The sequence below is a fragment of the Pristiophorus japonicus genome, chromosome 3, assembly GCF_044704955.1.
Source record: "Pristiophorus japonicus isolate sPriJap1 chromosome 3, sPriJap1.hap1, whole genome shotgun sequence".
In the NCBI taxonomy this organism is placed as follows: domain Eukaryota; kingdom Metazoa; phylum Chordata; class Chondrichthyes; family Pristiophoridae; genus Pristiophorus; species Pristiophorus japonicus.
The window spans coordinates 84,962,236-84,984,011 of NC_091979.1; the positions used below are offsets into that span (position 1 = coordinate 84,962,236).

General features: G+C 43.1%; 1 protein-coding gene across 3 annotated transcripts in view; it reads right to left on the reverse strand.

The window, feature by feature from the left end:
- Window positions 1–21,776, reverse strand: part of xirp2b (xin actin binding repeat containing 2b) — a 203,308-nt gene that overhangs the window by 39,824 nt on the left and 141,708 nt on the right. For all 3 annotated transcript variants that reach the window (XM_070875510.1, XM_070875511.1, XM_070875512.1), the window contains 2 exons: window positions 19,178–19,306; window positions 470–580 (listed from right to left, as the gene is read on the reverse strand). In XM_070875510.1, coding sequence (XP_070731611.1) covers window positions 470–580; window positions 19,178–19,306 — 240 coding nt within the window. The remainder of the gene's footprint in view (window positions 1–469; window positions 581–19,177; window positions 19,307–21,776) is intronic.

Consider the following 21,776-nt stretch of genomic DNA (forward strand, 5'->3'; position numbering starts at 1 on the left):
CACACTTGCGGACTGAACGGAGGTGCTCCGCAAAGCATTCACCCAATCTACGCTTAGTCTCCCCAATGTAGAGGAGACCACATCGTGAGCAGTGAATACAGAATACTAAATTGAAAGAAGTACAAGTAAATCGCTGTTTCACCTGGAAGGAGTATTTGGGGCCCTGGATAGTGGGAAGGGAGCAGGTAAAAGATGTTGAATCTCCTGTGCTTGCACGGGAAGGTACCATGGGAAGGGGAGGGGATGCTGGGGGTGACAACATTTTACACATTGAATTTCTTGGGCTTTAGCTCCCAAAACCACACAAGCTATTTGTTATATAGTTTTAGTCAAACATAAAGCAAAACCATTGGAAAACAGCAAAACATTTTAGCTAATCCAAAAAGTTTAAATTTTAAAGCTAGAACTGTGTAAAGTAGAAATTAAATTTAAATAAAACATTATCCAAGTGTAGTATGGCAGTTATTACCGTTTCCATTTGGTAAGCTAAAAGCTGTTTGTTTGCTGGAGGTGGACCATCTCCCTGATCAGTTTTTCTGATGCTACTGTTCACTTTAACCTCGCTGGCGCTCGTCATGTCCTGAAATAAGTAATGTATCATGTAACATAAAAACTCTTCATAGAGATAAAGATTGTCACCTACAAAAAGGTTTTTATTCATCACATCAGTCCAAAAAGATTTGTTCAGCATTACAATCGGTGGCCTGAACTATAGCAAAAATAACAAAAAGCCAAATAACTTATTTTATAAAAAACTACAGGCATATATCTATAAAATGTGCACGCACGCACAAACAAACAACTTATTTAATATATGTAAAGGGTTATTGTAATTCAATCACCTGTTATAGAAATAAACCTGTGAGTTTATATGGCTGTGGAGAAGACTCAGCAGTATTTTGCACTCATCATAGGCAGTCCCTCGGAATGAAGGAAGACTTGCTTCCACTCTTAAAATGAGTCCTTAGGTGGCTGAACAGTCCAATACGAGAACCATAGTTGTTGAGGGAAGGGATGGGTGGGACTGGTTTGCTGCATGCTCTTTCCGCTGCCTGCACTTGATTTCTGCATGCTCTTGGCGATGAGACTCAAGATGCTCAGCGCCCTCCCGGATGCACTTCCTCCACTTAGGGCGGTCTTTGGCCAGGGACTCCCAGGTGTCAGTGGGGGTTGTTATATATGTAAACCTGTAATTACCATGTCTAGCCACCAGACGGCTTATCCCCTGGAGTCCCAAGGGATCCCACAATCCCTTGGGAGCACCTGTATATAAGGAGGCCTCACAGGCTGGAAAGGCATTCTGAGATCTGTAATAAAGGACTACGGTCACACTTACTTTGAACTTGCAGTATCTAGTCTGACTCTTTATCCAAGACACAACAGGGATGTTGCACTTTTTCAGGGAGGCTTTGAGGGTGTTCCTGTAATGTTTCCTCTGCCCACCTTTGGCTCATTTGCCATGAAGGAGTTCCGAGTAGAGCACTTGCTTTGGGAGTCTCGTGTCTGGCATGTGAACGATGTAGCCTGTCCAGAGGAGCTGATCAAGTGTGGTCAGTGCTTCAATGCTGGGGATGTTGGCCTGGTCGAGGACGCTAATGTTGGTGCATCTATCCTCCCAGGGGATTTGTAGGATCTTGCGGAGGCATCGTTGGTGGTATTTCTCCAGCGACTTAAGGTGTCTACTGTACATTGCACGAGGAAAGCAGGTGAACAACTGGCTCAGAGGGAATAGTGAATTGAGAGAGAAGACCTTGCACCAATTCTTTTTCTGGCCTGCAATTATGCACAGTGCATTTTATTGAGTTGAAGTGCTTGTTCCTATTTCCTACACAAGGCCCCAAATTTAATATTTAAATGCACACTTAGCACAATTCAATCATAACTAGGTCAGATTTGATCTTTCCTCCCTGTGGGCCCATTTGGAATTGAAATAAGGGAAGCTCAATAGACACAAGAGCTCTTAATTGTCTTTGGAAGATTTTTTGTAATGTTTACAGTGCCTTTATAATGGAGTGTTTTATTCCATATTTTGACATTTTTTGAAAAATTGCCGTTTTTTTTCCCACTTCTTAATGCAAGTTTTCTTTTAAAGCATTGTTTTTTGGTTGATGTTGTACAAGTTGAAAGAAAACAGATCCCCCAGTGGAGAGACCTTCAACTGCCGCACGCTGATGGCGCCAGCCGCTCATTCCCGCTCCCGCCTGATGACTGCCGCTGCCTGCCGCCGCCCACACAATGGAGCCGAAAGTGGCTCCCGACGGGACCTGATGGCAGTGGGCGGCAAAAAGATAGGTGCCGGGCGGCAAAAAGTTAGGTGCCACCCGGCAACTGTCGAGAAATGGGCAGCGACCAAATTCGGCCCAAAGAGTCTACAAAGGGATATAGATAGTCTAAGTGAAAGGGCAGTGAGGTGGCAGATGGAGTATAATGTAGGGAAATTTGAGGTTATTCACTTTGGTAGGAAGAATAGAAAAACAGCATATTTTTTAAATGGTGAGAAACTTTTAAATGTCGGGCGTTCAGAAAAATGTGGGTGTTGTAATGTATGCACCTGTGAGTATGCTCACAGGTTTGTAGAGCTGCTGATGGATGGCGCCTGAAGAGCTGGCACGGTGCCTATCCTGGGCCGATGTCCGGCGCGTGGCCAATGCCATCGAATCACTAAAAATAGCGCTAGGCCCTGACTCCGTTAGGTGTGTCGGGGATGCTCAAGCACGTGGGTTGATCCCGTCTGAACTGAGCCCCGTCCGGACGGAATTACTCATTAGCGCCAAGCCCCGAAACCTCCTTCGGGAGCCGGCGCCTCACAACTTGAGTCTCCTCCGAGAAATCCCCTCCATGCCTTTCAGCTCTGTGCGGAGGGGATCCCTGTACGGGCTGTTCTTGCACACTCTCCACTTTACCATCCTCGTCTGCTGTCTGGACACGCCATGGTGCACCATCTTGCCGTCCGGAGGAGGCGGGGGCCCCCAGTGGAGTGTTCTCTACGTGGGAATCCTCCTTTTATTTATTGGGGACTTGGCCTAGGGGGTGGGGCACGGAGCAGTCCCGTGCAATAGATTTTTAAGTCAGTTCATGGATTCCAAGGCCGCCTGTAATTTCTGTGGTCTGGAGGAGTCCGTGTTCCATGTTTTTATTGAATGTGCGAGGTTGCAGCCCCTCTTCCAATATTTGAAGGAGCTGCTCCTCAAATTCTGGTTGCACTTCAGTCCCACGCTCCTGATCTTTGGGCACCATGTGCGGAGGGGAGCCTGCAGGTCAGAAGTCCTCCTCATAGGACTGCTCCTGGGCATGGCCAAGGTGGCCATTAACCGGTCCAGGCAGCGGGTGGTTGTGGGGGTCGTTCAGCCCGACTGCCTGCCTCTCTTCCGCAGTTACATCCGAGCCAGGGTGTCCCTGGAGATGGAGCACGCAGTGTCCACCAATACGCTCGCGACCTTCCGCGAGAGGTGGGTGCGGAGGGACTGGAGTGCATCATCACCCCCGGCAACCAAATTTTAATTTGATCCATTAACGTCCAAAGTTTAATTGGTTTATTTTGTCGGTTTTAGTGCCTCCCTTTAATCAGGGAGGACTTGATTTACTGTTCAACTTTAAAATAGTTGTAGAGCTGTTGAGTTTGGAGTGGCTTAGCCAGTTGTTCACAAGATGTTCACAAGACTCAATAAAACCCCAGCCAGTTGGGTTCAGGGGATCCACAAGGAGGCAGATGGTTGCGAGCCTGGTGATTGAATTAGTAACATTAGTGTGATTTTTAAATCTTTGCTAATATACCAACTAGTTCTTAATAGCAATGTGTTGTTATGAATTTTTAAGCAAAGAACCCATGAAGCAAATACATTACAGATGTCCTCGTGCAAGAAACATAGAAAGCTAGCATGCAGGTACAGCAACCAATAAGGAAGGCGAATGGCATGTTGGCCTTTATTGGAATGGGGTTGGAGTAAAAGAGCAAAAAAGAGACGATTCACGAGGCTGATTCTGGAGATGAGGGGGTTACCTTATGATGATAGATTGAGTAGACTGGGTCTTTACTCGTTGGAGTTCAGAAGGATGAGGGGTGATCTTATAAAAACATTTAAAATAATGAAAGGGATAGACAAGATAGAGGCGGAGAGGTTGTTTCCACTGGTCGGGGAGACTAGAACTAGGGGGCACAGCCTCAAAATACGGGGGGGCCAATTTAAAACCGAGTTGAGAAGGAATTTCTTCTCCTAGAGGGTTGTGAATCTGTGGAATTCTCTACCCAAGGAAGCAGTTGAGGCTAGCTCATTGAATGTATTCAAGTCACAGATAGATACATTTTTAATCAATAAGGGAATTAAGGGTTACGGGGAGCGGGCGGGTAAGTGGAGCTGAATCCACGGCCAGATCAGCCATGATCTTGTTAAATGGCGGAGCAGACTCGAGGGGCTAGATGGCCTACTCCTGTTCCTAATTCTTATGTTCTTATGTTCTTATGTAAGACGTGCTACAATTGTACAGGGCCTTGGTGAGATCACACCAGGAATACTATGCACAGTCTCCTTATCTAAGGGAGGATATACTTGCCTTGGAGGTGGTGCAATGAAGGTTCACTAGATTGATTCCTATGATGAGAGGGCTATCCTATGATGAGAGATTGTATAGAATGGGCTTATACTCTCTGGAGTTCAGAAGAATGAGAGATGTTCTCATTGAAACATCCAAGATTCTGAAGGGGATTGACAGGTTCGATGCTGAGAGGTTGCTTCCCCTGGCTGGAGTGTCTAAAACTAGGGGGCATAGTCTCAGGATAAGGGGTAGGCCATATAAGACTGAGAGGAGGAGGAATTTCTTCAGACAGAGGGTTGTGAATCTTTGGAATTCTCTGCCCCAGAGGGCTGTGGACGCTGAGTCTTTGAGTATGTTCAAGGCTGAGATAGATAGATTATTGGACTCTAGGGAAATCAAAGGATATGGAGATTGGGTGGAAAAGTGGAGTTGAAGTCGATGATAAGCCATGATCTTATTGAATGGCGGAGCAGGCTCGGGGGGGCTATATGGCCTGCTGCTACTTTTATTTCTTATGTTCTTATGTCAGTATGACAGGTTTTTGTCCTTTGCAGCAAGAATGTCTGCAACAAACTTGTAACATATATGTGTGGCACTACCAGATGTTAACAAGATTACCACTCAACTGTTATGCCTTGTTGTTTAATTTAGTCTTAGAGCCACAAACTGACAGCCAGGGGGAGTACACTCACTGCCCAGGGGAACACTCACTGCCTGGGGGTACACTCACTGCCCAGGGGTACACTCACTGCTCAGGGATACACTCACTGCCCAAGGGTACACTCACTGCCCAAGGGTACACTCACTGCTCAGGGGGTACACTCACTGCCCAGGGGTACACTCACTGCCCAGGGGTACATTCACTGCCCAGGGGGTACACTCACTGCCCAGGGGGTACACTCACTGCCCAGGGGTACACTCACTGCCCAGGGGTACACTCACTGCTCAGGGATACACTCACTGCCCAAGGGTACACTCACTGCCCAGGGGGTACACTCACTGCTGAGGGGATACATTCACTGTCCAGGGGTACACTCTCTGCCCAGGGGTACACTCACTGCCCAGGGGTACACTCGCTGCTCAGGGGTACACTCACTGCCCAGGGGTACACTCGCTGCTCAGGGGGTACATTCACTGCCCAGGGATACACTCTCTGCCCAGGGGGTACACTCACTGCTCAGGGGGTACATTCACTGCCCAGGGGTACACTCTCTGCCCAGGGGTACACTCACTGCCCAGGGGTACACTCACTGCTCAGGGATACACTCACAGCCCAGGGGATACACTCACTGCCCAGGGGTACACTCACTGCTCAGGGGGTACATTCACTGCCCAGGGGCACACTCTCTGCCCAGGGGTACACTGACTGCCCAGGGGTACACTCACTGCCCAGGGGGTACACTCACTGCCCAGGGGGTACACTCACTGCCCAGGGGTACACTTCAGGGATGAGTTTTGTGAACCAGGGATTCGTCCGGGGACATTGTTTGCCCGGTGACACAGTCCCTCATCCGGGGAAAACGGGGACGTATGTCACCCTAGTGTACGAATCAAAAAAGTAATTAATTAATTGGTCAGCACTTTGATTTTCTTTACCACTGAATACCACATTCCCAACATTACTAAATGCAGGGGGTCACGAATGGCTCCCGCATATCCAATCTATAGCTCTTTGTAAGGTTCTGCAAAACCAACCATGGAGACATGTGGCAGGGAGAATGGGAAGATGCCATGCTTAAAATGACCAACTGTAGCCAACATCCTGTAAACCGCGGAGGATGATGGGTCTCTGGACACCCTGTACAGTAAGTGTTGCAGAGGCACGGAACCGGACGGGGGAAGAGTGTACATTCGGTTCTTCCAGGAAAATGGATACAAGGCAACTTTATATTTTAAAAGGACATTTCTCCAGCTTTTCGTGTAAAACCCTCACAACATGTCCAGGCAAATCTCACAAGGCAACACAAAGGGTATCAGTTTGAATAATTAAACAAAGGCCCACAGGTCTGATGCAATCATTTTGGCCAGCCCAGATAGAGTGGCCCTCTGTCAAGATAGTGAACACTCATCTTCATTCACTCCATCAGCGAGCGACAGGATACAGGAGGTGTGGCTAATCTCCCATTCCAGACAGATCGATACACATCGAACTACCACTCACACCCCATTTTATTCAAGGAAGACCCAAGACAATGGCATGCAGTTTGGCGCGAAGATGAACGGACTATAAGAAAAGCTGCAAAAACACACAAGGAGGTGGGGGGGGTTTGGAGTTGGAGGTTGGAGGTTGGAGGTTGAAGTTGGAGGTTGGAGGTTAGAGTCAGCTTTTGCACTGAGTTGTAGAGTTGAGTTAAGAAGGTGGGAGTCAGTTTTCGTTGTGGTTGAGTTGAGTTAAAGAGGAGTTGAGTCAGCTCTTCACAGGGCCCTCGCTCTGGGGAAGGTGTGCTTAACTCCAGCAGCTTTTTGCTTAGGAGCCAACCGAGAGGCAAATAGAAGAAACCGACGCAACATCGAGGAGGAAAACCGAACCGACCAACAACGTAAAACCCACCCAAGAGGGACTCCAAGCTGAAATAAGTGCCCCCAGAACCCCGGAGTTGATAAGATTGTGAGTATGGCCCAAACCCCCTCACAGACTCAGTTTAGGATAGGAATTGGTAAGAAGGGTGGAAGTGGGAGGTGGGGTTGTGTGTGTGAGTGGAATGTTTCAACCTCTTATCTTCCCCTTCCCTGTTGCGAGATTTTTTCGTGTTGTTGAGTGAGGCTGTGCCATTACTGCTATTTACGACCTCTTCCTAGGCCCTCTATCATTGTGTTTACTATTCTAAATAAACAACATTAGCCATTTTGCACTCTTACCCACTGTGTCTGGTGCCTCATTACTCACCCATCCTCATAAATCACACGTACAGAACCTCAGGGGAGTGTGGATTCGAACCCACACCCAAGCTCCCCTTACATCTTGGAGGATGTCAATGCTTTCAATTGAACATTGCGTGCCGACTGTTTGCCCTGCTGAGGCATCGATGTGTATGAGGTGCAATGAAAGAACTCAAATTAGAAATAGGTTCTGTGGATACTTGGCATGGGAAATCAGTAAGGATGATGCAGGTTGATAGACTACACTCTTTGTTATTTGCCATCTGCTTGGAGCTTGGTGCTGTTGGTTCGTCTTAACTTGCCAGATTCTTTAACGTCTGCTGTCTTCCCCCTCCCCCATTTCCAAGCCCTGCGGGCACTGTTGGAAGAGATCTAGCTGCCACTTCCCATCAGGAAGGTTGCGCTATTGTCCTCTGGGAGCATGTCCCGTCAAACAGGACAAACCTCTCTGCACTCACCTCATGTAGTACAATGCCCACTTCACCAGCCACCAAACAGGTAATTGTGGTCATGCCAAACTTCCATTTGCCCAAATACTCCACTTAATGCCACCACATTGCATTGTAGAAACATAGAAACATAGTAAACAGGTGCAGGAGTAGGCCATTCGGCCCTTCGAGCCCTAACCACCATTCAATATGATCATGGCTGATCATGCAACTTCAACACCCTACTCCTGTATGCTATTCAGTCCCCCCCTCCACTCCAACTGCTGTGAGTATTTTTGAGTCCTGGTAAAGTTTAGAACTTTATCTCCTTTATGCAGCCATTTACTTTAAGTAGCTATATTGCTTTGATTTTGAGCAGCAAGCATTGAATAGGCCTCCTCTCCCCATCCCCCACCCACTTCACTCTGTTCTCCACCCAAGGATCAAGCTGTACAGGTAGTGCATGTAAATTATTTAAATTATGTTAAATCATGTTCAAAGGAAGAAAATATGCCATCTGACCAATATCTATGAGCTAAAACCAATATATTCATCTGTAAATTGAAAATATATAGATGCAGTAAGACTCAGCAAGATACTAAGGTTGAAATAATTATGGTGTCAGTTCATAAGGTTAAAATATTCTTTTTAAAACATGTCTTATCAGAAACTTTGGATGAAATTGTCACTCGTGGACCTTCAAGATGCATTGTATGTTAATGGCACAAATCTTTAATAAATTCATGGAATTCAGATCTCCAGTCAGAACTGAAAAGGTGAGCCACCTGCAGTTTGATTATGCCAGGGGATTTATTTTATGTTAGAACACAATTACACAAGAATTAGGAGCAGGAGTAGGCCATACGGCCCCTCGAGCCTGTTCCACCATTCAATAAGATCATTGCTGATCTTCGATCTCAACTCCACTTTCCCGCCCGATCTCCATATCCCTTGATCCCCCTAGAGTCCAAAAATCTATCTATCTCAGCCTTGAATATGCTCAAAGTTAGCATCGACAGTCTCTGGGGCAGAGAATTCCAAAGATTCACAATCATCTGAGTGAAGAAATCTCTCCTCATCTCAGTCTTAAATGGTTTACCCCTTATCCTGAGACTATGCTCCCTTGTTCTAGAATATCAAGCCAGGGGAAACAACCTCTCAGCATTTACCCCATCAATCCCATTCAGAATCTTGTATGTTTCAATGAGATCCCCTTTCATCCTTCTAAACTCCAGAGTGTATTAGCTCAATCTACTCATAGGACAACCCTCACATTCCAGGAATCAATGTTCATCATCATCATAGGCAGTCCCTCGAAATTGAGGAAGACTTGCTTCCACTCTAAAGGTGACTGTACAGTCTTATGGTCTACAGGGCTGTAGTGATACTCGCCCTCCTGTATGGTTCAGAGACGTGGACCATATACAGTAGACACCTCAAATCGCTGGAGAAATACCACCAACAATGTCTCCGCAAGATCCTGCAAATCCCCTGAGAGGATAGATGTACCAACGTCAGTGTTATCGATCAGGCCAACATCCTCAGCATCGAAGCACTGACCACACTTGACTAGCTCCATTGGGCAGCCACATTGTCCGCATGCCTGACGCAAGACTCCCAAATCAATGTTACAGCCATTGCGATCAACAAACAAAACTGGGAGTACATAATTCTCGCAGCTTGTTAGATAGATGGAGGGGTTAATATGTAAATACTACTGTCTTCTTCCAAACATTTGTTTTTAATAGTTCAACAATCAGCGAAACTAAATTAGTCTACTGTATTCTACAGTGTGTCAATTTACATATATTAATATTTCAAATAGTTGGTTTCTGAAAGTAATATAAATCACAATTCCATCTGGGTGGTTGAAATGTAAACAGCATGCTAATTATTCCCGGGTTTTCAAATAACCTTTATTTTGACCATCTTGAAGGAACAAATGCTGCACTGCTTAGGCCCAAATCCACTGTCTGCAGTTCAGACCCTGGTGCACATCAGTGAGCACCGCCCTCAGAGGAAATTCGCAGGCAGCCTACAAGATATCCATGCTGTTTCACCAGAAGCTTTGGCCTGGATATCTAACTTAGATATTGACATTTGATTTGCTTTGCTTCAACCATACAAAAGAAGCAGATGATTAAAATAGATCCCAAGGAAGCACTTAGACTCAATATTTAATATTTAATCGCCCTCCTTTGGTGTAGCATAATGAGAGTGAATACCAGGGGATAGATATTGCCCGCCGCCTGAAATGGGATGCACCTACTGTTTTTTAAAGTTTTTCTCTGCCACAGTCCATGGGGCGGAGATACCGGAGAAATTCAGCACTTTGGTGTTTTTTTTCTCCGTGGTGTGGTGTTCTGATCAGGTGAGGGGTGTAAGTGACCTGGCAGCAGGTCTGCCGCCCCGATCAGTCATCAGCGTCGCTCTGATGAAGTCAGCATCTCTCCCCTTCAGTTCAGAGAGCCGCTGCGAACTCTGCAGCCACTTCAGTGGCGCCCACTGGGTCACCAGGGAAGGTTTCGGTTGAGCCAGCGGCCTGGCACCCAAGAGGGAGTTGCCAGGCTGCCTGTTGGCAGCCTGGTCAAACCCGGGAGAATAATTGTCGGGTTGACCTGGCAGTCGTCCGACCAATAAAAATAATATGAAGCCGCGGCAACGCGCCCTTCCCTTTAAGGGCGGCCGTGCCCAAAGAGTGCACCGATAGTGAAAGCTGTCGGGGGAACCGGCCGATGGTGGGGACGCTCCCATGGGGCAATTTCGTGAGGCGTCAAAAACGTCAAAAAAGTAAAATTCATGCCTTGACTAAGGTGATTGATAGAGTTAGTCAAAATGGCTATTTAAATTTAAAGCCCTCCCTCATTACCCATACTCAGCATTCCTTACACCCAACATTTCTGGGGTGCAGATATCAGGAAATAATTAGACGGGTGTCTAATTAATCCACTATTTTGTGCTGTTGAGAGAGAAATGTTGGCCAAGGCACCAGAATTCCCAGTATGCACTCCTGCTGTGTGAAGCTCTGCCCTGGGAGCACCGAAGCTAAAAATGTACCCAATATGACCTTGTGCCAGTAGACAGTTTTGAATGTATTAGTATTGTCACCCAGTAAACCATAAAGCTGAAAATGTGAAATGATCATGTGGTATGCACCTGACTGTGAAAAAGACCCAGTTCTAAACTAGAATGAAGATATTTTTTAACTATGTAAGTTATAGAATTATTGACTTCCCAAATGCGACACATTGTTAGGAATTTGTTTTGTTCATTTTAAAATACAGTACATTTGGCGAGAGAGGGAAACCAGGGAATTATAGACCAGTTAGCCGAACATCTGTTGTCAGGAAATTACTGGAGTCTATAATTAAAGATAGGGTGACTGAAGACCTAAAATATTTTCAGATATCAGAGAGAGTCAGCATAGATTTGTGAAAGGTAGGTCATGCCTGACAAACCTGATTGAATTTTTTGAGGATGTGACTGAAGTAATGGATAGAGGGATGTCTATGGATGTTATTTATATGGAGTTCCAAAAGACATTTGATAAAGTCCTACATAGAAGACTATTAACTGAGGTAGAAGCCCATGGAATTGAAGGCAAATTATTGACCTTTTTAAGAAATTTACTGAGCAGCAGGAGACAGAGAGTAGGGATACTGGGTAGGTACTCGAATAGGCAGGATGTGACTAGTGATGTCCCACAGGGATCTGTGTTGGGGCCTCAACTATTCACATATGTACTAGATTAATGATTTAGATGATGGCATAGAAAGTCATATATCCAATTTGCCTATGACACAAAGATAAGTGGCATTGTAGGCAGTGTAGATGAAAACATAAAATTACAAAGGGATATTGATAGATTAAATGAATAGGCAAAACTGTGGCAAATGGATTTCAATGTTGGCAAATGTAAGGTAATCTATCTTGGACTTAAAAAGGATAGAACAGGGTACTTTCTAAATGGTGAAAAACTAACAGTGGAAGTCCAAAGAGACTTGGGGGTTCAGGTATATAGTTCATTAAAATGTCATGAACAGGTACAGAAAATAATCAAAAAGACAAATGGAATGCTAGCCTTTGTATCTAGAGGACTAGAATACAAAGAGGTAGAAGTTATGCTGGAGCTATACAAAGCTCTGGTTAGACCATACCTGGAGCATTGTGAGCAGTTCTGGGCACCACACCTGAGGAAGGATATATTAGCCTTGGAGAGAGTGCAGCATAGGTTTACCAGATGATACCCCGACTCCAAGGGTTAATTTAGAGTTGGCGTCCCAAGGGTTAGATTAGACTTGGCGTCCCTAGAATTTAGATGGTTGGGGGTAATCTGGTAACAGATAGAGATAAACTATTTCCACTGGATGAGGAGACTGTGACTAGTGGGTATAGTCTAAAAATTAGAGCCAGACCTTTCAGTAGTGAAATTAGGGAATACTTCTACACACAAAGGGTGGTTGAAGCTTGGAACTCTCTTCCGCAAATGGCAATTAATGCTAGATCAATTGTTAATTTTAAATTGGAGATTGGTAGATTTTTGTTAAGCAAAGGTATTAAGGGATATGGACCAAAGGCGGATATATGGAGTTAGATCGCAGATTAGCCATGATCTCATTGAATGGCGGAACAGGCTCGAGGGGGTCAATGGCCTCCTCCTGTTCCTATGTTCCTACGTTTTTATATTGGAATGCATGCATATAGATCTTAAATGTTACAATTGTTCCATTTGTAAAAATACAACATAGGTGTTGTAGTTTTCTAAATAATTTGCAACGTACATTCACGTTACTTTGCTAAAAATGCATGCACAATATATCATCACAGAACTCTCTAATTTGAGATTAATATTGATGCAAAAATGTTAATGTTGTGGAAAAGGCTCCTTTCAAAATAAAGGTGCTTATTTGTCCAAGTTCTGTAAATATTAATGCAACAATGACACCTGGAAATGCATCAATTTACACTTAGGTCTCAAGGGAAATTTACATGTTCTGAATTCCCTTCTCCCTGTTTAGGTCTTCTCTTCCATTATGATTTATTGCTCAGCAGTCAACCAGTAGCTAGCTATTCTGAATTAATCACTAGGTGGCGCACAAGATCAGCCTGGAGGTGGCACTCTCAGTGAAGCAATGCACGACGGTCACTTAATTTTCTTCCTTAAAGGCACAGAATAGATTGTAAGATCGACATGGATTGAAAGAGTGAACATGAATCCGGTTCTAATTACCTAGTATGCACTCTGACCTGATAGTTCAAGGAAAGGTAAAGAGCAGAAATGGTAAATGATTTCTGGCACACATCCAAACTGAGCCAAGCAATTGAATATAGAGTTTAAAAAAAAATGTTTTTGAAAATAATTTTTTAACTTCCAGACATCAAAATAAAACTCAGTATAAATTATTTTTCAAGTGTCACTATCACATTTCAGATTAGAAAACAACACACGAACCTGTACTAATACTGACAGTCATGCACTGTTGCTATTGTTAGTCTAATTCAAATAAAGGACGGAACAAGAAGGCAAATCTGACATATTCTTCCTCAGGCTCCTCATCATTTTTGGCCTTTCATTTTTCCAATTAAGATGACTTTGCCTAGTTGGTCTCTTTAACCTCTGTCTCCTTGTCCAAAATAATGCTTTCAGTTCTTGACCTTATAAGCATATATTCTTTACTCCTCTTTTCAATGCATTCTCGACAAGAGTGCGAGGAGATTGTGGTAATCTTAAAGATCAGTACCCACGAACCAACATCTTGGCTTCGTGCTGTTTTTTTTTAAAGATAATCTGTCTGAGTTACGCATAGCAGTGGTTTCTATCTACAAAAAAAAGATGCTATAGTGAGACAAAACACTACAGGGAGACCTCACTGAGAGTGGTATCTCTTAAAAGATGGGGTTTTAATCATCATACACAATTCCCAGGAAAAAGAGTGGAGGGGGCGGGGAGGGGGATGAACTGTGATGCCAACCCCTCATCCCTCTCTGCAGAGTCCCCAAAAAGGATGGGGCAGGCTCAGGATGCCCACACCTATAACAGGTGTTACCAAAGTGAAATGGCTTTGAAGGGGTAAAGGTGATCCCAGCCCTTGCACCTCATTTTGCTGAAGGTTCAAAAGAAGGGCATCAAGTCCAGCCTCCATCCACATCACAGCACTGAAAGTACTCAAACAAAAAGTCATGAATGAAAACCTCTGGTGATACAGACAATGGTATGCAATCCTGCCTTATCCTCCTCAGATCTTTCATAGCATTTGAGATGGTTGATCATACTGTCCTACTCCACCTCTTCTTTTCTTTTCGCCCAGTTATGTGGGCCTGCTCTGGTTTGGTTTTACTCCCACCTTTTTCAACACAGCCTGCACGTCTCTAGGGCTTGCTTCTCGTCCCTCCCCTGCAACATTCAAAGCAGCAGATAACATACATGGAGTGGAAATGGAGGGGAAACTAAATTATTTGGCCCAATGGAACCGCTCTGGGCATGGTGAGAAATAATTGTAAGGATAAGGGATGATGTGAGGAGATAACTAGTAGAAAATTAGAGGGCCAATAAAAATGGAGAAAAGGAAGCAAATTGAAATAAGAACATATTGTAAGACAATGAAGGTCCACCTCAGGGGATGATGTCAATTGTACTAACAGCCAGCATAGGAGAAACAGCAGTAAACCAAGAGCACAGCCAGGGTCTGGAGTCAGCGGAGGATGAGGCAACAGAGAGGGCAATGCATTGATGTGGATTTCCAAAAGGCATTTGATAAAGCTTGCCAGCAAAGTTGAAGGCACTGGAATAAAAGGGACAGTGGCAGCATGGAAATAAAATTGGCTAAGTGACAGGAAACAGAAAGTAGAGGTGAACGGTTGTTTTTCAGACTGGAGATAGGTGCACAGTGGTGTTCCCCAGGGGTCAGTACTAGGACCACTGTTTTTCTTGATATATATTAATGGCTTGGACTTGGGTGTACAGGGCACAACTTCAAAATTTAAAGATGACACAGAACTTGGAAGTATGGTGAACAGTGAGGAGGATAGTAATAGACTTCAAGAAGGCATAGACAGGCTTGTGGAATGGGAGGACACGTGGCAGATGAAATTTAACTCAGGAAAATGCGAAGTGATACATTTTGGTAGGAAGAACGAGGTGCGGCAATATAAACTAAAATGCACAAATCTAAAATGGGTGCATGAACAGAGAGATCTAGGAGTATATGTGCACAAATCGTTAAAGGTAGCAGGGCAGGTTGAGAAAGCAGTTAAAAAAGCAAAGGGGATCCTGGGCTTCATAAATAGATGAATTTGGGTCAAAATTTGTGGTACTTACAGCTAGAACTCCTGGTACGGTAAGTAGATCCATTTTCAGTACTCTAAAAAGCCCTATAGGAAATGGATCATAATGGGGGCGGGCCTTAGACTCAAAACCAGGCTGATTGGCTGAAAATGGGTCGGTCAGGGCCTCCGTCGCTGTCAATCAGCGGTGGAGTCACAGTGACATCACAGTGTGTGCGCGTCACCACGCTCTCTCCCCTCCATTAAAGGGGAGAGATTCCATCATTTTTTAACTTTGGCCACTGGGCCAACAGGGAGGGTTTCGGCTGGACCAGCAGCCTGACACCCAAGGGGAGGTGCCAGACTACCCATTGTGGCCGCGGCAGTGGGCCCTCCCCTTTAAGGACTGCCACGCTGCCGGGCTGCACACAGTGCGGAGATGGTGCACCGACAGAAAAACCTGTCGGGGGAATCGACCAGCTGAGCTGAAAATCGCTGGTAAGTATTTTTTATTGCTCACCATTGGTGGTGCAACTACTTAGGTGAGATTCCAGGCCAAAAAATCCCAAACCTGAATTTAGGTCGGGTCGACCTGTTGACCCAAAGCGACGGTCATTCAATTTTTATGAATGGCCGCCGCAAACGGACATTAACGGGTCTCTTTGAGACCCTAAATTTTGGCCCCATAGAATACAAAAGCAAGGAAGTTATGATGAATCTTTATAAAACACTGGTTCAGCCTCAACTGGAGTATTGTGTCCAATTCTGGGCACTGCACTTTAGGAAGGATGTGAGGGCCTTGCAGAGGGTGCAGAGAAGATTTACAAGAATGTTTCAAGGGATGAGGGACTTCAGTTACATGGATAGACTGGAGAAGCTGGGGTTGTTCTCCTTAGAGCAGATAAGTTTAAGAGGAGATTTGATAGAGGTGTTCAAAATCATGAAGGGTCTAGACAGAGTAGATAGAGAGAAACTGTTCCCATTAGCGGAAGGGTCAAGAGCCAGAGGACACAGATTTAAGGTGATTGGCAGAAGAACCAAAGGCAACATAAGGAAAAGCTTTTTTACACAGCGAGTGGTTAGGATCTGGAATGCATTACGTGAGAGAGTGCTGGTGGCATAATCAATCATGGTTTTCAAAAGGGAATTGGATAAGTACTTGAAGGAAAATAATTTGCAAGGCTACAGGGAAAGGGCAGGGGAGTGGGACTAGCTGAAGTGCTCTTGCAGAGAGCCGGCATTGACTTGATGAGACGAATGCCTCCTTCTGTGCTGTACCATTCTATGATTCTATGATTCATTGATCCAGATGCATGTGATAAAGAGGGAGCTGATTGAAGTAAAACTGTGGGTGATCCAAGGCTAGCAGCTGATCTCTTCTTTGGACCAGGTGGCTGGAGTCTTTTTCTCCCCATTCTGGCTTCCTTTTCGTTTCCCAATTCACGTGTTTTATTTGGATATTTCTCAGATCTCTAGACATTTTTGCTATGGACTCCAGCATGACTTCGAGTCAGCTGCGGTGTGGTTTTCTCTTTGCTGGGAGTAAATTCCAAATATCTTTACTGGACTTCAAGTTTGCCATGGTTGATAAATATATTTTCTCTTTATGATATCATTAGTCTTGGTAGTCACTGAGCAGCTAGGGCAGGATTAGGCTGCTTTAGTGGATTATTGGTTATATGTGTACAAGGGCTTCATTTCACTAAAATTTGTTTTCTTTCTGCAATTGGTCTTTGTGCATTTGTAATACAACTAGAAACATTTTTTTCAAATAGGGAATCTTACAGATTCACCAATCACTGGGGCAACCACTTTACCTAGCCCACCAGTGAGAGGAATGCAAACTCAGTCTTCGAACCCACATGGTGTAACTATGACCATGCTCCTTAGCAAACATGCAGTTATTCTATGGAGCCATTTTATTATGCTAAAGATCACAATGAAACAATGGGCAGGAGATTGTAACTGGGCAGTGCAGAAAAGGAAAATTCCGGTCACTGTCTCTACTTGGGTTGTGTGTCATATGCTTAATAGTATTTGTGAAACCACTTTAAACTGAAAGGAATCAGTGAACTATCTCACCACACACATTGACAAAGACTTGGCCTAGTTAAGCACTTCAGAAAAAAATTCAAAGTACTTAAATTATGCTGCTCTAAAATTCTAAAGAGAATTTCAATTATTCAATTTTCCAAGTACAATGTGTAGTTGGTCTCAAGCTACTTTATGCAAATTCTACACAAATGCAGTTGGAATAAATTCCCTTAAGTGAATTTCAGAATGGAAGCCAGTTTTGCACCATCTTTGATAAAGATCAGAGGCGCAGTCTTTCAGAAACCTGGATTTGTATGAATATCAGGAATGAATGCTTTACAGTAACTGTTAGTTTGTTTTTAATAAAATTATTTTTAATATTCTTTGTACATTAATTAACTACTTTTATATGATCACATGTGAAACTTCCAAAAGTCCCAACATCTGTTTATTTCCAGTTATATCAGTACCATTCAAAAGATTTTTCCAAAAGCATAAAAACCTGGAAGGTCTTCACTTGGCTTCTTTAAAGTGAGAGAAAAGAAATCTGGAAACAATATGTACATTAACTACCAGAGACTGGGGGAAGCATATCCTCCATAAATCACAATGAAACAAGCAAGTATCATGTAGTAATGATGGCTTTTGCTTGTAGAAATAATGCTGGCAGTTAGAACAAATGATCAGGGCCGGGGTGGGGGAGAAAGGAAATGGATGGTGATCACTTGTGCTGACCCTCATTTTGTTTCAGGTGGTCAATTCGGATTTGTCAGCCTATTGCTGGCTCACTGTTCAGTCCATGCTGCATCAGCACTGGCACCAGGAAATGAATCAAATTCTAGCAGGGTCAACGCAGGAGGGCACCATCAGGCGCAATTCCAATGTAACCGCTGGGATCACATTCCTTGCATTTTTGTGGTCTTTCTTCGAGTGATTCCTTGCTGCTAAGTGAAGAAATGTTGGTTTTCCAGAAACCACATTTCCTTTCACCCTCGAATTAATTTTACCTCAGAATAACACCTGCAAACTACGACTGCACATATGCATTTCAATATTTATATGAATAGGCATCTGTTCATTACTGGCAATGTTGTCAGAAGAGCTTTAATTTTTCCACAGTTCCGATTTTATTTCCCCTTCCCCCAAGTTTCCTGATTCATTAGAACATCTCTAGTCCTCTTTTAACATTTTTGGGGGAATCTCCTGCAGCAGAGGGTCTAGAGGGTGTGTCTGCCTGTAACATTATGTTGTATAATATTATGTTGACAGTGCCATCTAATTGCACAATGCCCTTGAACTGTTGTGACCATGCTCTTTTTAAAATATAATTAGCACAAACACAATTGTTGTGCATTACTCACTAATACTAAAACATTCTTTGATATTCTTCAGAAAAGTGAGTAAAGATTAATCAAAAAGATGTTGATTTTAAGAAAAAAATGACTTGCATTTATATAGCGCCTTTCACACTTAAGGATGTCCCAAAACATTTTACAGCCAACGAAGTACTTTTGAAATGTAATCACTGTTGTAATACAGGAAACATACTAACCAATTTGTGAATAGCAATTAAATAAATGACTAAATCATCTGTTTCAGGTGTTGGTTGACGGATAACTATTTACCAGGACATTGGGAGAACTGAAGAAGTAGTGCCATGTGTTCTGTTACATCCACCTGAGAGGGCAGACGGCCTCGCTTTTAATATAGCATCTGAAAGACGGCACCTCCGACAATGCAGCACTCCCTCAGTACTGCACTTAAGTGCCAGCCTAGATTATGTCCTCAAGTCTCTAGAGTGGGGCTTGAACCTACATCCTGCTGACTCAGAGGTGAGAATGTTACCACCGAGCCAAGGCTGACAACTAAATAAAGAAGCAGCTGATATCTGATCCAAAGAGCACCATTTTTGTTATTTTAAGAAAAGTCTAATGACTTTGACAATTTTAAAATATGACCTAACAGCAATTATATCAGGTGTCAGCTGAAGTTTGCAGCCTACATTGATAAAGCCAAGTTTCACAAGTGCAACTAATTACCTGTACAGATCGCTGCTGGTAGTGGTAGTGAGCTGCAGTGCTCTGTGAGGAAGCAATCTCTTGTGCTTCAAACTGTTTCTTCATGCTTGCAAGGCCTCCAGGCAAGGTTCGAGCTTCTTCTTCTGCATCCTGACAGAATGATGACAAAGAAATATGTTGTAATCCCTTGAAAACCAAAATTCTGAGAAACCCTGAGTATCTTAATGTATTAACCTGGTGTGTCTAGTTTGTTTTACCAGTGGTTTTTCTAAGGTAATGTCTAGCAAGGCCAAAAATCACAAAACAATTTGTATAACCATGTACAGCAAGCTATTTTAGTTCATCCAAACTGGCATTCTTCATTGCAGTTTCAAGCCAGTTACTGGAAAAGTTCCATTCTCCAACAATCTCGGAAGGGGGAGAAGAGAAAGAGAGAATCAACAGGCAGCGGAGGGAAAAGAAAAGACATAGCCTGGTTTTGGTGAGCCGAAACATTTTGCATTAAATAATTTTAATGCAATTTGCAAAGGTTCACTTTGCTTCAGCAGCACTAATTTATTAGCAAAAAAAAGCATAAAAATGTAATATCATAAAACACATGTTTGTTGTATTCTTCTTCAGCACTTTCACGCGGTGCGATTAATATTACTGCACCTTTGCAGGAAGTATAAAACTTGGTAGAGAAAAGCTACGAGAGCCAAGAAATTGCCTGAGAAAACTAAAACTCCAAGATTTTTTACCTGGAAAACACTGGAACCTTTCTTCAACCCCCCAACCTTTCATAAATGTGTGCAGGATAATATTACTGATTTAACTTGCAAACAGATGATAATCCGCATTTGATTACCGGAAAGCAACACAGTTAATATATCAAACTGGACTTGCTTTCAGTATTTAACCCTTTTGTTTCCATGTTTCACTTCACATAATTCTTTCCATTTTGGAAAACAGGGTAAAATTCGATTTCAGTGGTAGTGTAAAATGGGGCATAGAAAATCGACTGTCTGTTTTACACCTTACCAGATTTTCTTTTCCATTCCCACCTTCTATGCTCAGTCTATAATGCATTAGTGAGTAACGTTTGAAGTTGAGTGGGAAAAGCAAATTTGAGAGGCAGTGTGACAAAAGCTTTATGGTATATCGAGCTGGTGTCTTTCTTGGTCTGAGAATACCTGGTGCTGACACTGGTGACAAATGCAGGAAAATATCCTATTCTTCAGCATCAGCATCAATATCTGATGCTATATGCTAGCAAACTGAAGGATAAAATGTAAACTTACTGATGTTAGCTTCAATAAACTTCATCAGTACTTCAGCTAAAATAGTACACAACACTCTTTATCATTTCTCATGTATTTGATATATGTCACTGTTTGCAAAGAATCCCCAAAAGGCTGACATGGATAATTATTTCAATATGTACACAATTGTAGGAAAACAGGTCATCTTAAAATTGCACATTTTCAGAGAAGTCAATTTTTGCACAGAAGGCTAGCAAGATCATGTAAATTGTTGGAATGAGATCACTGTCAAACATATTTCAGGTGTTGTAATATGGCTAAGTAGATGCCCGATTAATCACCACCTCTGGGGTGAAGAAACAAGAACTGCCATAGTTCCAGAATCCATCAGTCTAAATAACTTACTTTTATTGCACAGATACAAAAATACCTTTTCTGAATTACCTTGTGTTACTGGCAGTCCCCAGCCCCCTTATCACTTTTGAAATTAATGAATAACAGCAACAGGGTAACTTGACATGACAGCACCCCATCACACAAAGAGATGCCTGGTTTTAGCTCATGGTATCAACCTTAACTTAGCATATTGAAAATATTCCATGCCTTGTCCACTGACATCTCACGTTTGTCAATCTAACTGACAAATACATTGAAGAAACTCAATGTATGCCTGGCAGCCTATGATACAAAATAAACAACCCTTCCAGTCAGCTAGGTTTAGCCCTTAGCACGCCACCCATCAAAGAACAAGGCTATATGGGTCTCAACAAGTTGTTGGAAAGAAGTGACTATAAGCTCAAACTAGTGATTATACACATGCAAAGGAAGTTTGAGTATTTTGGCATCACAAAAACATATTCCCTGCATATCATTTAGAATTATATTTTTCTTTATACGCCATACTGTTCCTTGTCAATTAAGCCATCAGACCTCAAATATAAGATGCCGTTGTATTATACCCCTGAATAAAGATCTGGGTAGTTTGAGTGTTCTGACAAAAGGTCATTGACCTGAAATGTTAACTCTGTTTCTCTCTACACAGATGCTGCCTAACCTGTTGAGTATTTCGAGCATTTTCTTTTTATTAAAGAAACTGAATCTTCAATATGGTCAAAAACACAATTTAATGGTAAATTACATTTTAATCACACCTCAAAAAAATTCAGCTAACTTAGGTTTTGTGCACAGTGTGAATGTTAATGCAGTTGTTTTGTAACCTATGCATCCATGAGACTGAAATAAAGTGGGGGAAAAAAGTAATTAATTTTATTTTTAAAAAGAGAGCTTGTTATATATTTGAACACATCAAGGTGGGAGAAGTTGTTTCTGTATCAAGCCACAAAGACTCCCAGTTTACATAGTATCGGATAACTGGATTC